The sequence below is a fragment of the Pecten maximus genome, chromosome 1 (genome assembly GCF_902652985.1).
Source record: "Pecten maximus chromosome 1, xPecMax1.1, whole genome shotgun sequence".
Classification (NCBI taxonomy): Eukaryota; Metazoa; Mollusca; class Bivalvia; order Pectinida; family Pectinidae; genus Pecten; species Pecten maximus.
In genome coordinates this window covers 25,001,764-25,020,466 of record NC_047015.1, presented here as the reverse complement: position 1 = coordinate 25,020,466, position 18,703 = coordinate 25,001,764, and the positions used below count along the sequence as shown (strand labels likewise).

General features: G+C 35.5%; 1 protein-coding gene across 3 annotated transcripts in view; it reads right to left on the bottom strand.

Annotated features, from left to right (window-relative positions):
• Positions 1 to 406: 406 nt before the first annotated feature.
• Positions 407 to 18,703, bottom strand: part of LOC117328553 (alanine--glyoxylate aminotransferase 2-like) — a 50,727-nt gene continuing 32,430 nt past the window's right edge. For all 3 annotated transcript variants that reach the window (XM_033886089.1, XM_033886085.1, XM_033886092.1), the window contains 6 exons: positions 16,282 to 16,490; positions 11,453 to 11,547; positions 11,113 to 11,237; positions 3,251 to 3,405; positions 2,554 to 2,643; positions 407 to 1,532 (listed from right to left, as the gene is read on the bottom strand). In XM_033886089.1, coding sequence (XP_033741980.1) covers positions 1,271 to 1,532; positions 2,554 to 2,643; positions 3,251 to 3,405; positions 11,113 to 11,237; positions 11,453 to 11,547; positions 16,282 to 16,490 — 936 coding nt within the window. In that variant the 3' untranslated portion in view covers positions 407 to 1,270. The remainder of the gene's footprint in view (positions 1,533 to 2,553; positions 2,644 to 3,250; positions 3,406 to 11,112; positions 11,238 to 11,452; positions 11,548 to 16,281; positions 16,491 to 18,703) is intronic.

Below are 18,703 nucleotides of genomic sequence, written 5' to 3'. Positions count from 1 at the left end.
AGCCCCATCATTTGTACAATTTTGAATCCCCACCACATAGTGATGCTACCAGGCAAATATGTGCCATATCCAATGCTCGGTTTCAGAGAAGAAGTCGTTTATATCAATATAGCCTGATTGACCTCATTTGGCCCCGCCCCAGAGGCCCCCAGGGGGTCAGCCCCATCATTTGTACAATTTTGAATCCCCACCCCATAGTGATGCTACCAAGCAAATATTAGCAATATCCACTGCTCGGTTTCAGAGAAGAAGTCGTTTATATCAAAATAGCTAAATTGACCCCTTTTGGCCCCGCCCCAGAGGCCCCCAGGGGATCAGCCCCATCATTTGTACAATTTTGAGTCTCCTACCCATAGGGATGCTTCTGACCAAATTTGGTGAAATTCCAATCAGCGGTTATGAAGAAGAAGTCAAATAAGTCAATTGTTGACGGACGGACGCCACGGTATGGCATAAGCTCACCTTGGTCCTTCGGACCAGGTGAGCTAATAACAAACTAACACACATTGTATGCTTTGATTTGGTTTGTTTTTGTTTAAACGTCCTATTAACAGCCAGGGTCATTTAAGGACGTGCCAGGTTTTCAAGGTGGAGGAAAGCCGGAGTACCCTGAGAAAAACCACCGGCCTTCGGTCAGTTCCTGGCAACTGCCCCACGTAGGTTTCAAACTCGCAACCCAGTGGTGGAGGGCTAATGATAAAGTGTCCTTACACCTTAACCACTCCCGTGGCCGTATGGAGTGACGTTTAAGATGACATAAACATGTATCTGTACTCTGACTAAATGTATTCTGTGGTATACATAGTTTTGTGTAATGCAGTTAAAATTTCATAGGATAAATTCATGCAAAGTAATGTATCATCTAAGACACTTTCACAATAATATAAATTGAGAAAAGTTACAACAATAGCAAGACTATAATATTATCTAAAATCAAAAACATAATCATTAAATGATTATCTAGTAATTCATTATAAAACTCTGCAAGCAGGATTTTTAATTGTTGAATACTGTTGAATATTGTAAGAAATAAAAGATACATATATATAGATTTTAAACAAATCATATTACAAAGACCTGAAGGTTCACACTTATATGATAATGGTCAACAATCACAGAGTCAGTATACCTGGAGAGACTTGTGACTACAGATATGAGGCACTTAGTCCAGTCTGCTTTTAACTGACCAACACCTGGAGCAAGGTCACACAAGGTCACACTCACTTTACCATGCTGCATTAGTTACTAATTTATACAGCAGTGATGTAGACTAGTGCACCTTCATGGCATGTAGACCGTTACAGATATTTTTGTTTACGTCACTATCCTCCATGTTGTTGTTAGAGACAGAACAGTTTGAGACTGCCTGGGAGTTTGTGTTTGTTGTCTGTGTGGTTACCTCCCTTAAAATCCTCGTCAACTTCTCCATAAAGTGGTCGACATTGTCCTTACTGAAGCACATGGGAGGTTTGGTCTTTATGACATTACTGTAGGGGCCATCTGTACTCAGTAGAATGTGCTCCTCCTTCATCCTACAACATTTACAATGTTCATCAAAGAAAACCAAACAAATATAACAATACAATATTTGGTGTTAATTTAGGAAAACCAAAATCTTTTCCCTGCCAATACCAGAATGTACCTGTGAAATGTGGGAGAAAAATTACCCTGATCTTTGGTCAGTTGACTTCTTAATTCTGTCCAACACTGCCCCATTAAGCCATATATAATGTTCAGCAGTGATAATTCTGACCAACTTCATAATGTCATTATATGTTCATCAAAGAAAAGATACAAAATTTGGCCTTGACCTTTGACCCAGAGATCTTTGATCAGATGACTCCTTGTTTATTTGAAACAACTTTGCTTCATGATATTATTACAAAATGTTTATATAAAAGAGGAAAAAAATTATCATTAATCTTCAATAAAAATGACTTCTTCTCAAAAACTAATTAAGAGCCCATAGTCATGATATTGGTGTAATTCACAAAAATACACGCTGAGGTCAAAAATCAAAGGACAAAGTTTAAGGTCATTAAGCACAATATCAAGGACATTCATTTGAACACACTTGGTAGTCCTTCATTCCAGCATGCCACAAGCACAATAGCATGAACCTGGGACTCTTGGTTATTGAGAATAAGTCAGTTAAAGCTTTTAATGCATTTGACCACTGTGACCTTGAAAGTAGGTCAAGGTCATTGGTCAATCATTTGAACAAACTTTATTCATCTCATAATGCTACTGGCTTACTTAATATCATAACCATGGGCCTTTTGGTTATCAAGATTAAGTCAAAAATGTTAAGTGTTTATAAATGCACGATTAGCATGAGGATAAAAGAAAAGATAATTGCAATAGATCACTTCATACTTTGTCTCAGGTTACCTAAAAACTGTGAATGATTACACATAATAAACATTTCATGCTGTTAAGTCAAAGGAGTGATGCAGGTGAAATGTGGTTTACAGTTTGTTCAATTGTAGTCCATGAATTAATACATACAAGTGACTCATGAACCTTAACTGAACTTACTATTGTTACACTTACCTTGTGATGACTCTCTTTGCTTCCTCACTGGCTGGCTCTCTGGTCTCCCTGTCCTTCACAAGGTCAATACCAAGAAAAAGACCTTGACCCCTAATATATAAAAAAAAATGTCCTATTAACACCTTTGGGTCATTCTAAAATGGCGCTTTCTTGAGTGGCACCAATCAAAAGTTCATAGAGTTGAGACAATTAAAGTTCTATAGTGCCACTTCATTGAGAGGAGCAATTTAAAGGCTATAGTGTCGTTTCACAGAATTTTATTTACTGCTAATACATTAGTGTATATACAGACTTATCCCTGGTTGAGGAGACCTACAAGATTAACATATAAGATATTGTTTACCTCAGAAGAATATTCTCAAATTGGTAATACTGAAGATCAGATATGTCCGAAAAGACTTATAACAGAGAGGTTAAAATCTAGGTGATGAGCTGGTATAAGCTTTATTATCAATGTCAACTACTCTATTTGGCGTACGTATCACTCACCTGGATATTTCAGTACCTATGGCAAAGCACTCTTCTTAAATTACAAAGACTGATCTATCTCTCAGTACGATACATTTTTTCGTTTAACTAAATTGATCATTCAGGATTTCTAGCTCATTGTGTAAATGTATGTAATGATAATAACAAAACGTTTGTGGAAATGATTAGGTCTTATAATAACCCATTAAGAATAGTAGACTGTGATTACCTCACTTGTCCAATAATCTCAAATTGGCTCATCAGCTCCATCACTTTGTCCTTCCAGTATTGACCAACATCAAGAGCATTCTGTTTCAGGTTTTCCTTCTCAATAACATCTAATACAGCCAAGGCAATGGAGCAGGATACAGGATTACCGCCATACTGTAATACAGTAGTTACATTGTATACCTTACACTAGGATTACCACCATACTGTAATACAGTAGTTACATTGTATACCTTACACTAGGATTACCACCATACTGTAATACAGTAGTTACATTGTATACCTTACACTAGGATTACCACCATACTGTAATACAGTAGTTACATTGTATACCTTACACTAGGATTACCACCATACTGTAATACAGTAGTTACATTGTATACCTTACACTAGGATTACCACCATACTGTAATACAGTAGTTACATTGTATACCTTACACTAGGATTACCACCATACTGTAATACAGTAGTTACATTGTATACCTTACACTAGGATTACCACCATACTGTAATACAGTAGTTACATTGTATACCTTACACTAGGATTACCACCATACTGTAATACAGTAGTTACATTGTATACCTTACACTAGGATTACCACCATACTGTAATACAGTAGTTACATTGTATACCTTACACTAGGATTACCACCATACTGTAATACAGTAGTTACATTGTATACCTTACACTAGGATTACCGCCATACTGTAATACAGTAGTTACATTGTATACATTACACTAGGATACCACCATACTGTAATACAGTAGTTACATTGTATACCTTACACTAGGATTACCACCATACTGTAATACAGTAGTTACAATGTATACCTTACACTAGGACTACCACCGTACTGTAATACAGTAGTTACATTGTATACCTTACACTAGGACTACCACCGTACTGTAATACAGTAGTTACATTGTATACCTTACACTAGGATTACCACCATACTGTAATACAGTAGTTACAATGTATACCTTACACTAGGATTACCACCGTACTGTAATACAGTAGTTACATTGTATACCTTACACTAGGATACCACCATACTGTAATACAGTAGTTACATTGTATACCTTACACTAGGATTACCACCATACTGTAATACAGTAGTTACATTGTATACCTTACACTAGGATTACCACCATACTGTAATACAGTAGTTACATTGTATACCTTACCACCATACTGTAATACAGTAGTTACATTGTATACCTTACACTAGGATTACCACCATACTGTAATACAGTAGTTACATTGTATACCTTACCACCATACTGTAATACAATAGTTACATTGTATACCTTACCACCATACTGTAATACAGTAGTTACATTGTATACCTTATCACCATACTGTAATACAGTAGTTACATTGTATACCTTACACTAGGATTACCACCATACTGTAATACAGTAGTTACATTGTATATCTTACACTAGGATTACCACCATACTGTAATACAGTAGTTACATTGTATATCTTACACTAGGATTACCGCCATACTGTAATACAGTAGTTACATTGTATACCTTACACTAGGATTACCACCATACTATAATACAGTAGTTACATTGTATACCTTACACTAGGATTACCACCATACTGTAATACAGTAGTTACACTGTATACCTTACACTAGGATTACCACCATACTGTAATACAGTAGTTACATTGTATACTTTACACTAGGATTACCACCGTACTGTAATACAGTAGTTACATTGTATACCTTACACTAGGATTACCGCCATACTGTAATACAGTAGTTACATTGTATATCTTACACTAGGATTACCACCATACTGTAATACAGTAGTTACATTGTATACCTTACACTAGGATTACCACCGTACTGTAATACAGTAGTTACATTGTATACCTTACACTAGGATTACCACCGTACTGTAATACAGTAGTTACATTGTATAACTTACACTAGGATTACCACCATACTGTAATACAGTAGTTACATTGTATACCTTACACTAGGATTACCACCGTACTGTAATACAGTAGTTACATTGTATACCTAACACTAGGATTACCACCATACTGTAATACAGTAGTTACATTGTATACCTTACACTAGGATGACCACCATACTGTAATACAGTAGTTACATTGTATACCTTACACTAGGATTACCACCATACCGTAATACAGTAGTTACATTGTATACCTTACACTAGGATTACCACCATACTGTAATACAGTAGTTACATTGTATATCTTATACTAGGATTACCACCGTACTGTAATACAGTAGTTACATTGTATACCTTACACTAGGATTACCACCATACTGTAATACAGTAGTTACAATGTATAACTTACACTAGGATTACCACCATACTGTAATACAGTAGTTACATTGTATACCTTACACTAGGATTACCACCATACTGTAATACAGTAGTTACAATGTATAACTTACACTAGGATTACCACCATACTGTAATACAGTAGTTACATTGTATACCTTACACTAGGATTACCACCATACTGTAATACAGTAGTTACATTGTATATCTTATACTAGGATTACCACCATACTGTAATACAGTAGTTACAATGTATACCTTACACTAGGATTACCACCGTACTGTAATACAGTAGTTACATTGTATACCTTACACTAGGATTACCACCATACTGTAATACAGTAGTTACATTGTATAACTTACACTAGGATTACCACCATACTGTAATACAGTGGTTACATTGTATACCTTACACTAGGATTACCACCATACTGTAATACAGTGGTTACATTGTATACCTTACATGAGAATTACCATCATACTGTAATACATTAGTTACATTGTATATCTTACACTAGGATGACCACCATACTGTAATACAGTAGTTACATTGTATACCTTACACTAGGATTACCACCATACCGTAATACAGTAGTTACATTGTATACCTTACACTAGGATTACCACCGTACTGTAATACAGTAGTTACATTGTATACCTTACACTAGGATTACCACCATACTGTAATACAGTAGTTACATTGTATAACTTACACTAGGATTACCACCATACTGTAATACAGTAGTTACAATGTATACCTTACACTAGGATTACCACCATACTGTAATACATTAGTTACATTGTATATCTTACACTAGGATTACCACCATACTGTAATACAGTAGTTATATTGTATATCTTACACTAGGATTACCGCCATACTGTAATACAGTGATTACATTGTATACATTACACTAGGATTACCACCATACTGTAATACAGTAGTTACAATGTATACCTTACACTAGGACTACCACCATACTGTAATACAGTAGTTACAATGTATACCTTACACTAGGATTACCACCATACTGTAATACAGTAGTTACATTGTATACCTTACACTAGGACTACCACCGTACTGTAATACAGTAGTTACATTGTATACCTTACACTAGGATTACCACCATACTGTAATACAGTAGTTACAATGTATACCTTACACTAGGACTACCACCGTACTGTAATACAGTAGTTACATTGTATACCTTACACTAGGACTACCACCGTACTGTAATACAGTAGTTACATTGTATACCTTACACTAGGATTACCACCATACTGTAATACAGTAGTTACAATGTATACCTTACACTAGGATTACCACCATACTGTAATACAGTAGTTACATTGTATACCTTACACTAGGATTACCACCATACTGTAATACAGTAGTTACATTGTATACCTTACACTAGGATTACCACCATACTGTAATACAGTAGTTACATTGTATACCTTACCACCATACTGTAATACAGTAGTTACATCGTATACCTTACACTAGGATTACCACCATACTGTAATACAGTAGTTACATTGTATACCTTACACTAGGATTACCACCATACTGTAATACAGTAGTTACATTGTATACCTTACACTAGGATTACCACCATACTGTAATACAGTAGTTACATTGTATACCTTACCACCATACTGTAATACAGTAGTTACATTGTATACCTTACACTAGGATTACCACCATACTGTAATACAGTAGTTACATTGTATACCTTACCACCATACTGTAATACAGTAGTTACATTGTATACCTTACCACCATACTGTAATACAGTAGTTACATTGTATATCTTACACTAGGATTACCACCATACTGTAATATAGTAGTTACATTGTATATCTTACACTAGGATTACCACCATACTGTAATACAGTAGTTATATTGTATACCTTACACTAGGATTACCACCATACTGTAATACAGTAGTTACATTGTATAACTTACACTAGGATTACCACCGTACTGTAATACAGTAGTTACATTGTATACCTTACACTAGGACTACCACCGTACTGTAATACAGTAGTTACATTGTATACCTTACACTAGGATTACCGCCATACTGTAATACAGTAGTTACATTGTATACCTTACACTAGGATTACCACCATACTGTATTACAGTAGTTACATTGTATACATTACAGTAGGATTACCACCATACTGTAATACAGTAGTTACATTGTATAACTTACACTAGGATTACCACCGTACTGTAATACAGTAGTTACATTGTACATTGTATACCTTACCACCATACTGTAATACAGTAGTTACATTGTATACCTTACACTAGGATTACCACCATACTGTAATACAGTAGTTACATTGTATATCTTACACTAGGATTACCACCATACTGTAATACAGTAGTTACATTGTATAACTTACACTAGGATTACCATCATACTGTAATACAGTAGTTACATTGTATACCTTACACTAGGATTACCACCATACTGTAATACAGTAGTTACATTGTATACCTTACACTAGGATTACCACCATACTGTAATACAGTGGTTACATTGTATACCTTACACTAGGATGACCACCATACTGTAATACAGTAGTTACATTGTATACACTACACTAGGATTACCACCATACTGTAATACAGTAGTTACATTGTATACCTTACACTAGGATTACCACCATACTGTAATACAGTAGTTACATTGTATACCTTACACTAGGATTACCACCATACTGTAATACAGTAGTTACATTGTATACCTTACATGAGAATTACCATCATACTGTAATACATTAGTTACATTGTATACCTTACACTAGGATTACCACCATACTGTAATACAGTAGTTACATTGTATACCTTACACTAGGATTACCACCATACTGTAATACAGTAGTTACATTGTATACACTACACTAGGATTACCACCATACTGTAATACAGTAGTTACATTGTATACCTTACACTAGGATTACCACCATACTGTAATACAGTAGTTACATTGTATACCTTACACTAGGATTACCACCATACCGTAATACAGTAGTTACATTGTATACCTTACACTAGGATTACCACCATACTGTAATACAGTAGTTACATTGTATACCTTACACTAGGATTACCACCATACTGTAATACAGTAGTTACATTGTATACCTTACACTAGGATTACCACCATACCGTAATACAGTAGTTACATTGTATACCTTACACTAGGATTACCACCATACTGTAATACAGTAGTTACATTGTATACCTTACACTAGGATTACCACCATACTGTAATACAGTAGTTACATTGTATAACTTACACTAGGATTACCACCATACTGTAATACAGTGGTTACATTGTATACCTTACACTAGGATTACCACCGTACTGTAATACAGTAGTTACATTGTATACCTTACACTAGGATTACCACCATACTGTAATACAGTAGTTACATTGTATAACTTACACTAGGATTACCACCATACTGTAATACAGTAGTTACATTGTATACCTTACACTAGGATTACCACCATACTGTAATACAGTGGTTACATTGTATACCTTACACTAGGATTACCACCATACTGTAATACAGTAGTTACATTGTATACCTTACACTAGGATTACCACCATACTGTAATACAGTAGTTACATTGTATACCTTACACTAGGATTACCACCATACTGTAATACAGTAGTTACATTGTATAACTTACACTAGGATTACCACCGTACTGTAATACAGTAGTTACATTGTATACCTTACACTAGGATTACCACCGTACTGTAATACAGTAGTTACATTGTATACCTTACACTAGGATTACCACCATACTGTAATACAGTAGTTACAATGTATACCTTACACTAGGATTACCACCATACTGTAATACAGTAGTTACATTGTATACCTTACCACCATACTGTAATACAGTAGTTACATTGTATACCTTACACTAGGATTACCACCATACTGTAATACAGTAGTTACATTGTATACCTTACATTAGGATTACCACCGTACTGTAATACAGTAGTTACAATGTATACCTTACATGAGAATTACCATCATACTGTAATACAGTAGTTACATTGTATATCTTACACTAGGATTACCACCGTACTGTAATACAGTAGTTACATTGTATAACTTACACTAGGATTACCACCATACTGTAATACAGTAGTTACAATGTATACCTTACACTAGGATTACCACCATACTGTAATACAGTAGTTACAATGTATACACTACACAAGAATTACCACCATACTGTAATACAGTAGTTACATTGTATAACTTACACTAGGATTACCACCATACTGTAATACAGTAGTTACAATGTATACACTACACAAGGATTACCACCGTACTGTAATACAGTAGTTACAATGTATACACTACACAAGGATTACCACCATACTGTAATACAGTAGTTACATTGTATAACTTACACTAGGATTACCACCATACTGTAATACAGTAGTTACATTGTATACCTTACACTAGGATTACCACCATACTGTAATACAGTAGTTACATTGTATACCTTACACTAGGATTACCACCATACTGTAATACAGTAGTTACATTGTATACCTTACATTAGGATTACCACCATACTGTAATACAGTAGTTACAATGTATACCTTACCACCATACTGTAATACAGTAGTTACAATGTATACCTTTCACTAGGATTACCACCATACTGTAATACAGTAGTTACATTGTATACCTTTCACTAGGATTACCACCATACTGTAATACAGTAGTTACAATGTATACACTACACAAGGATTACCACCATACTGTAATACAGTAGTTACATTGTATACCTTACACTAGGATTACCACCATACTGTAATACAGTAGTTACATTGTATAACTTACACTAGGATTACCACCATACTGTAATACAGTAGTTACATTGTATACACTACACTAGGATAACCACCATACTGTAATACAGTAGTTACATTGTATACCTTACACTAGGATTACCACCATACTGTAATACAGTAGTTACATTGTATACCTTACACAATAACCACCATACTGTAATACAGTAGTTACATTGTATACCTTACACTAGGATTACCACCATACTGTATTACAGTAGTTACATTGTATACCTTTCACTAGGATTACCACCATACTGTAATACAGTAGTTACATTGTATACCTTTCACTAGGATTACCACCATACTGTATTACAGTAGTTACATTGTATACCTTACACTAGGATTACCACCATACTGTAATACAGTAGTTACATTGTATAACTTACACTAGGATCACTGCCACACTAAAATAGTTTTATTGTCTACCTTACACCTTCATTGCATGACTATTTCATTCTACTTAATGATTTTAGGAACAACTGATTAAGGTTTCTCTTCCTTAGAAATTCCTACTTTACATGACATATAGATTTACCATTATACTGGCACTAATCTTGGTATCTGGTTGACCAGAACAGAATGTGAACACCTGTTCATTTTACACTGAATTAGTACAAACATTGACCTTACCGTGTTGAAGTACTCCATACCACTGTCCCTAAAGCTGTCTGATATTTCCTGTGTAGTGATCACTGCAGCCACAGGGTGACCATTGCCCATTGGTTTCCCTAGTGTAACAATGTCTGGCTCAACACCTAAAATAATCACCTGTAATCAAGCTCCCAGAAATTGTCTTGTACATACCTGTCACTGACCACACTTATAAATTATCAGGTGAAATATGTTCAGCTTTCTTGGATTAGCACTATACATATAAAATTTGCATTTACATCAAACATGTATACAGTAAATCATGCTTATTTTTGGAGAAATTGATATTCTGAAAGAGTTCAGATTCATTCCTGATTACCTTGGAGTTGAAAGGCCCAGAAGTGGCTTCCTACTCTGCCAAATCCCACCTGGACCTCATCAGCTATACACAATCCACCAGCCTCTCTCACATACCTGTTGTGGACAATCAATGAGTCAAAGTACGATATAATGCATATATTAATCAAGCTCTAGTTTCCTGGGTCTAGGAAGGATTGGAGGTTACAATGCAGTGTTTACATTCATATATTGTTTTCATTATTATACTCTTAACAGCCAACCAAGGGTATAAAGTTGGTTAAAAAATATCCTTACAAACTGATTACACAAATGTAGAAGACAGATATTAACATGCTCACTTAAGTTAAAAACAAGGGGCAATGGTTAGCTAAATTTTGTTGACTTAACCAACAGATTTCAAGTAGTCAATGTGAATATTTACAAATAGATATATTACATTGGTTACGCTTTAATGTTTTTGTCACATGTTATTCACTGAGGCTTAACCTCCCAGTAAATAGTCATTGTAACATCACCAAATAAAACCAAATATGTTACCAAGCTTTTATCTTAATATACATAAACAAGAGATCCCAGAGGGATCATGGCGCCCACCATTGAATGATATTTACAGGTTCCATGTCAGATTGATCTTTTCTCTATTTTTCCCTTCCTCTTACTAATCTGTGCATATTGAGAAACATCCCTCCCTCAAGTACTTTTCAAACAAGGGGAACCTACATTTGAAATTTGAGAAAGATCCCTTCACTACATTCTGAGAAATAGTGATAACAAACTTCAATTGTCAAAATCCAAGATGGCTGCCTGTCGGCCATGTTGTTTTCCAACTGGTCCCAAAATGCAATATGCATAACAAGGGACCAAGGGGAACCTGCATATGAAATTTGAGAAAGATCCCTTCAGTACTTTCTGAAAAAAGCGATAACAAACTTCAATTGTCAAAATCCAAGATGGCTGCCTGTCGGCCATGTTGTTTTCCGACTGGTCCAAAAATGCATTATGCATAACTAGGGACCATGGGAAACCTACATTTGAAATTTGAGAAAGATCCCTTCACTACATTCTGAGAAATAGCGATAACACACTTCAATTGTCAAAATCCAAGATGGCTGCCTATCGGCCACATTGTTTTCCGATTGCATGGTCTCAAAATGCAATATGCATAACTATAGGCACCAAGGGGAACCTACATTTAAAATATGAGAAAGATCCCTTCAGCACTTTCTGAGGATTAGCGATAACAAGAATTGTTCACGGACGGAGGGCGTTTTTTTTTAGCCCACCATCTGATGATGGTGGGCTAAAAAAAAAACCTCCATTTTCACTCCTCTCTTGCATTTCTCCTTCAAATTGTTGAAGTTGGCCAGTACCATATGGACATAGACATTGACATAGGAATGTGTAATATAAGAATGGCCCATGCCATCCGGAGATAGGCGAGGACCACCTTGTCTCACGCCTTTCTCTATAACAAGGACACACCCACTGATGGTACGTTCAAGAGCATGTAATATGTTTTCTTTGTAATACATTATAAGTCCAATTACTTTGCCACTGTGACATATCAAAAGTTTTGTAATAAGTGTCTTAAAATCTGTAAAATGAAGTTTGAAATCTTCAGGTGGTAATGACAAGGCCACTTTTGCAGTGTGGTATACTGCCTTTTTATTATCCAGTATTCCCACATGTCCAGGAATAAAAAATCAATAGAATTTGACAGGGGAAATGCTGTATAGTGATAAATGTTATCATATTTGACAGACTGAATTGTTGTTGACTGTTGCTAAGGCTTTGTAGGATGGAGAAGCTCCCAGAATAGATAATTAATTTTAGGTATCTTTTCCGTTCTTATGTGCTTGCGAGCTAAATAAATTTCAAGGACTTCTGATTAAAATATTAATACATAAATATTTACATCAGCTGAAGGTTTGTTTGTTTGCTTGGTTTATAGCCCAGTGAAGAGCAAGGGTCATTGTAAGACTGGGGTCTCCTTGTTGGTAGTCCAGATGACTTCAGTACCTCACTGAACAACATACAGAAAGCCGGGGCGGGGCCATCACATGCCATCCAGAGCAGTTATGGTAAAGTGTCTTGCCCATGCAAGGACCGAGCTATAACGACCCCGCAAAGAGGATAAACCTATCTATATATACCAATAGTTTTTGCCTACATGTTGTCTTCAATACAGTAAGGAAGCAATGTATGAAGTTTTTATTTGACTACTCGAAGTCATTGTGAGGAACAAATTTTCTATTTATAACCACATACTATGGGCCACTCTATGAAGCTTGATCAACCTAAGAAAACTCAACTTTTGATGTGAAAAGGATTTTTCAAACAGATTATAACAGTGACCTTGACCTTTTATCTTAGACCTGAAAAGCAATCCTTAACATGAAAAGCTATGAATGAAGTAAGCTGATCACAAAAGGTGACCTGACTGGTTCTTATGCCTTATGGTCGACTTTTTAAAAAAGAAACGCACCTGGGCCAGTATTGCTCATCAGGCATTAATCAGAGAAGTGGGTTTAAGGTGAAACATTTATTTGTTAAGTATTATAATTTTGCTCTGTAAAGTGGAAGTCATTGATCGTTGATTGTTGTGGGTTATAATTATATTTCCAGGATAACATGAATTGATGACATAATATAAATTTACAAGAGTACAAATACTGCGTGAACACAGTCAGCAACAGATATATACATTTACTATGGAACACGTACATCTAGGTCTTTGGTTATTAGCAAGAAGTTTTTAAACAATTTTAAATATCTTTGATTTCTGTGAACTTAAAAATTCATTAAGGTCATTCATTTGAATATATCAGCATCCCAGGTTGGTAGCTACTGGCATATCATTGGTTAATGAGAAGAAGTTTTTTTAACATAGTTTACCCTCATGACCTAGAGAGAAGGTCAAAGTCATTCAGTTAAACAGTTTGGTAGTCCGGCCTGCATCCCCGCATGCTACAGGCAGAATATCAGGTCGATGGATCTGGACCTCTTGATTATTGAAAATTTGATTAAACTAAAAAAATTGACAACGGACAGACAACCAACGCTGCACCACAGCATAAACTCACTTGGCATGACACCACACCATGGCATATTAAAAGCTAGCTCACTTGGCCTTTCGAGTCAGGTTAGCTAACAATGCAAAGACTATACATTAAAACCCATCAGTAAAAGCTAGGTACAAGAGTAATGTAAATTATTAAGTGTCAAATCTTGTAACCTGACCCGAAAGGCCAAGTGAGATAACAATGCAAAGACTATACATTAAAACCCATCAGTAAAAGCTAGGTACAAGAGTAATGTAAATTATTAAGTGTCAAATAAAATTAAGAGACTCAATTGAGGAGAAATAAAATATTTTATATCAAATCCACTCAGAAATCAGAGAAATGGAATCTCTAATGTTACAACTTGTTTCGCTTAGAAATTATCTCATGTTTATATTAATTCCACTGAAAAGGGGAATCTTCTTTCAACATTTATTCCATTAATAATTACTGTCAATATTGAAATAACATCCTTCAAGTTTCAAACCAGACTTCAAATATGTGTATTTGAAAATTTATTCCGCAGACATATTTCACATAGAATATGCATTTATAATTTACCGTGATTTGCAGACCTCTTGAATTAACTTAAAGGGCCACCGGTGAAACCAAGAATGAATGACTTAATAATTATCTACAGACCAGGATTTTTGGGGATGATCTGCTGTTGTAAATAGCCAATTACATCAGTGACAAATCCATAGCATTAACCTACCAACAAACACGCATTCAATATCCTACGTATGTAATCCTACAAAATTAACCCACCAACATACATGCATTCAATATCCTACATATATGTACCCACAACATTAACCCACCAACACACATGCATTCAATATCCTACATATGTTCTCATAACATCATCCCTGGACCAACACACATGCATTCAATATCCCACACATGTTCATGTGCCTGCAACATTAATTTATTGTTATATCTGTACATTTGTTTGTATTATAAGCTACATTGTACTGATCTGGATTTAAATTGAATCAGTGTAATTTATGTTAAGTCTTTAAGTCTTTATCAGTGCCCTGTATATTGACCTCACCAATTATAAGCTTAAAGACAGTCAGCATGTATTGTGTTACAAGGACAATGTACCACTAAGACCTTATATTAGGAGACAGTACAAAGATCAAGTCAGAGCAGCTACAGTAGAGAGGCACCCCAGACACACATTACTAATTCATCTCTCTGCCATCCATCACCAGTACCTTTTATTCTATGAACATTTCTCCTGCCACTCTATATGGAAATTGTATCATTCTGACTTTGTTATTTAACAAGTATAGTCACTGGATGTTACATGTCAGGAAGGTGTAAAACAATGTGGGAACACCGTACTGTATCCTACCTCTCTAGTCAAGAGTATACTGGTGCCAGTCACTGATCAATACTGCCGAACACCTCCTCTCTCACAAAGTCAGTCTAATCCAGCACCATAGCCACATATAATACAGGCCACCTATTTTAGAATGTTCATGTAGGATGTTGCCGCTATATTTTTTGATTTATTGAATTTCTTTTTGACAAGCTACATTGCTTACTACCTACCTTCTGTACATTGCATAAGCACTGCTCTTTCTGTTGGAATTTTTTTTTAATATGCATAGGAAGTTTTATTGATAATTTGTATAAAACTAGGATGTGTAATTGGAAGTCTCCATCCAAAATAACGATGGCTGGCAAGTTTAAAAGGAATGCAAATATCTGTTCAAAATGCTGTGTTTAAGAGAGACAGAAGTACTCTACCAGAATATGAAGTAAGTTAGGCACATACTTGTAAACTGACTGCAGATATCCCGGAGGTGGAATGATCTGCCCGCCACAGCTCTGCATGGACTCAGCAATGTAGAATGAAACACTCTTGCCATCTTCTTGTATTTTTTGTATGACATCTCTTGCTTCATTGGCATATAACTGCCCCATGTCCTGTCCAGGATAGTCACAGTCACGGAATTTGCCCCTGTACACATCTGGACATGACAGCTGTAACCAAACAAATCAATATCTTAAGTGATCAAACACATATTCTATCATGTGACCTTTTTGAAAGATGGTCATGTCATTTAGTTGAACATAATTGTCAAAAAAGAAAAATTTAGTCCTACATATAGACTGGCTTCATTTGTCAAATTGTGTTAATAATTAGACAAGAGAGAATAATAATGGTGTATATTCATTCTGACCAGTGCAGGTGTAACCAATTGGTCCGACCTGTTCATCAATAGGGTATATAATCATACAAATGACCATATTGGTGTTAATAGACTTTGCCTGTGAAGGTCAGTGACCATCATGACCATAATTGTACAACTTCATTGTCACAAGCTGGTCAGTGACCATACCATGTTGGTACAACTTCATTGTCACAAGCTGGTCAGTGACCATACCATGTTGGTACAATTTCATTGTCAAAAGCTGGTCAATGACCATACCATGTTGGTACAATTTCATTGTCACAAGCTGGTCAATGACCATACCATGTTGGTACAATTTCATTGTCACAAGCTGGTCAATGACCATACCATGTTGGTACAATTTCATTGTCAAAAGCTGGTCAATGACCATACCATGTTGGTACAATTTCATTGTTATGTACTTGTTAGTGACCTTACCATGTTGGTACAATTTCATTGTCACAAGCTGGTCAATGACCATACCATGTTGGTACAATTTCATTGTCACAAGCTGGTCAATGACCATACCATGTTGGTACAATTTCATTGTCAAAAGCTGGTCAATGACCATACCATGTTGGTACAATTTCATTGTAATGTATTTGTTAGTGACCTTACCATGTTGGTACAATTTCATTGTCACAAGCTGGTCAATGACCATACCATGTTGGTACAATTTCATTGTTATGTAATGGTCAGTTACCATACCATGTTGGTACAATTTTTCATTGTTATGTACCGGTCAATGACCATACCATGTTGATACAATTTCATTGTTATGTACCGGTCAATGACCATACCATGTTGGTACAATTTCATTGTTATGTAATGGTCAGTTACCATACCATGTTGGTACAATTATAATTTTAATATGTACTTGTTAGTGACCATATCATGTTGGTACAATTTCATTGTTATGTAATGGTCAGTTACCATACCATGTTGGTACAATTTTTCATTGTTATGTACCGGTAAATGACCATACCATGTTGATACAATTTCACTGTTATGTACCGGTCAATGACCATACCATGTTGGTACAATTTCATTGTTATGTACCGGTCAATGACCATACCATGTTGCTACAATTTCATTGTTATGTAATGGTCAGTTACCATACCATGTTGCTACAATTTCATTGTTATATAATGGTCAGTTACCATACCATGTTGGTACAATTTTTCATTGTTATGTACCGGTCAATGACCATACCATGTTGATACAATTTCATTGTTATGTACCGGTCAATGACCATACCATGTTGGTACAATTTCATTGTTATGTAATGGTCAGTTACCATACCATGTTGGTACAATTATAATTTTAATATGTACTTGTTAGTGACCATACCATGTTGGTACAATTTCATTATGTAATTGTCAGTTACCATACCATGTTGGTACAATTTTTCATTGTTATGTACCGGTCAATGACCATACCATGTTGATACAATTTCACTGTTATGTACCGGTCAATGACCATACCATGTTGGTACAATTTCATTGTTATGTACCGGTCAATGACCATACCATGTTGGTACAATTTCATTGTTATGTAATGGTCAGTTACCATACCATGTTGCTACAATTTCATTGTTATATAATGGTCAGTTACCATACCATGTTGCTACAATTATAAAGTTTAATATGTACTTGTTAGTGACCATACCATGTTGGTACAATTTCATTGTTATGTCAGGTCAATGACAATACCATGTTGGTACAATTTCATTGTTATGTACTGGTCAGTGATTTAAAAGAATACATTCTGTTTGTTTTTTTACATTATACAAGTAATGTCAAGTTGACCAGGGCAGTGCAGAAGAAATAGTTTTTGTTAGTCAGTAGGTATTGACTAGAGTGACTTCATTAGTCAGTGGCTGTAGTCTAGATTGACTTTGTTAGTCAGTGGCTATAGTCTAGATTGACTTAGTTTGTCAGTGGCTGTAGTCTAGATTGACTTTGTTAGTCAGTGGCTATAGTCTAGATTGACTTTGTTTGTCAGTGGCTGTAGTCTAGATTG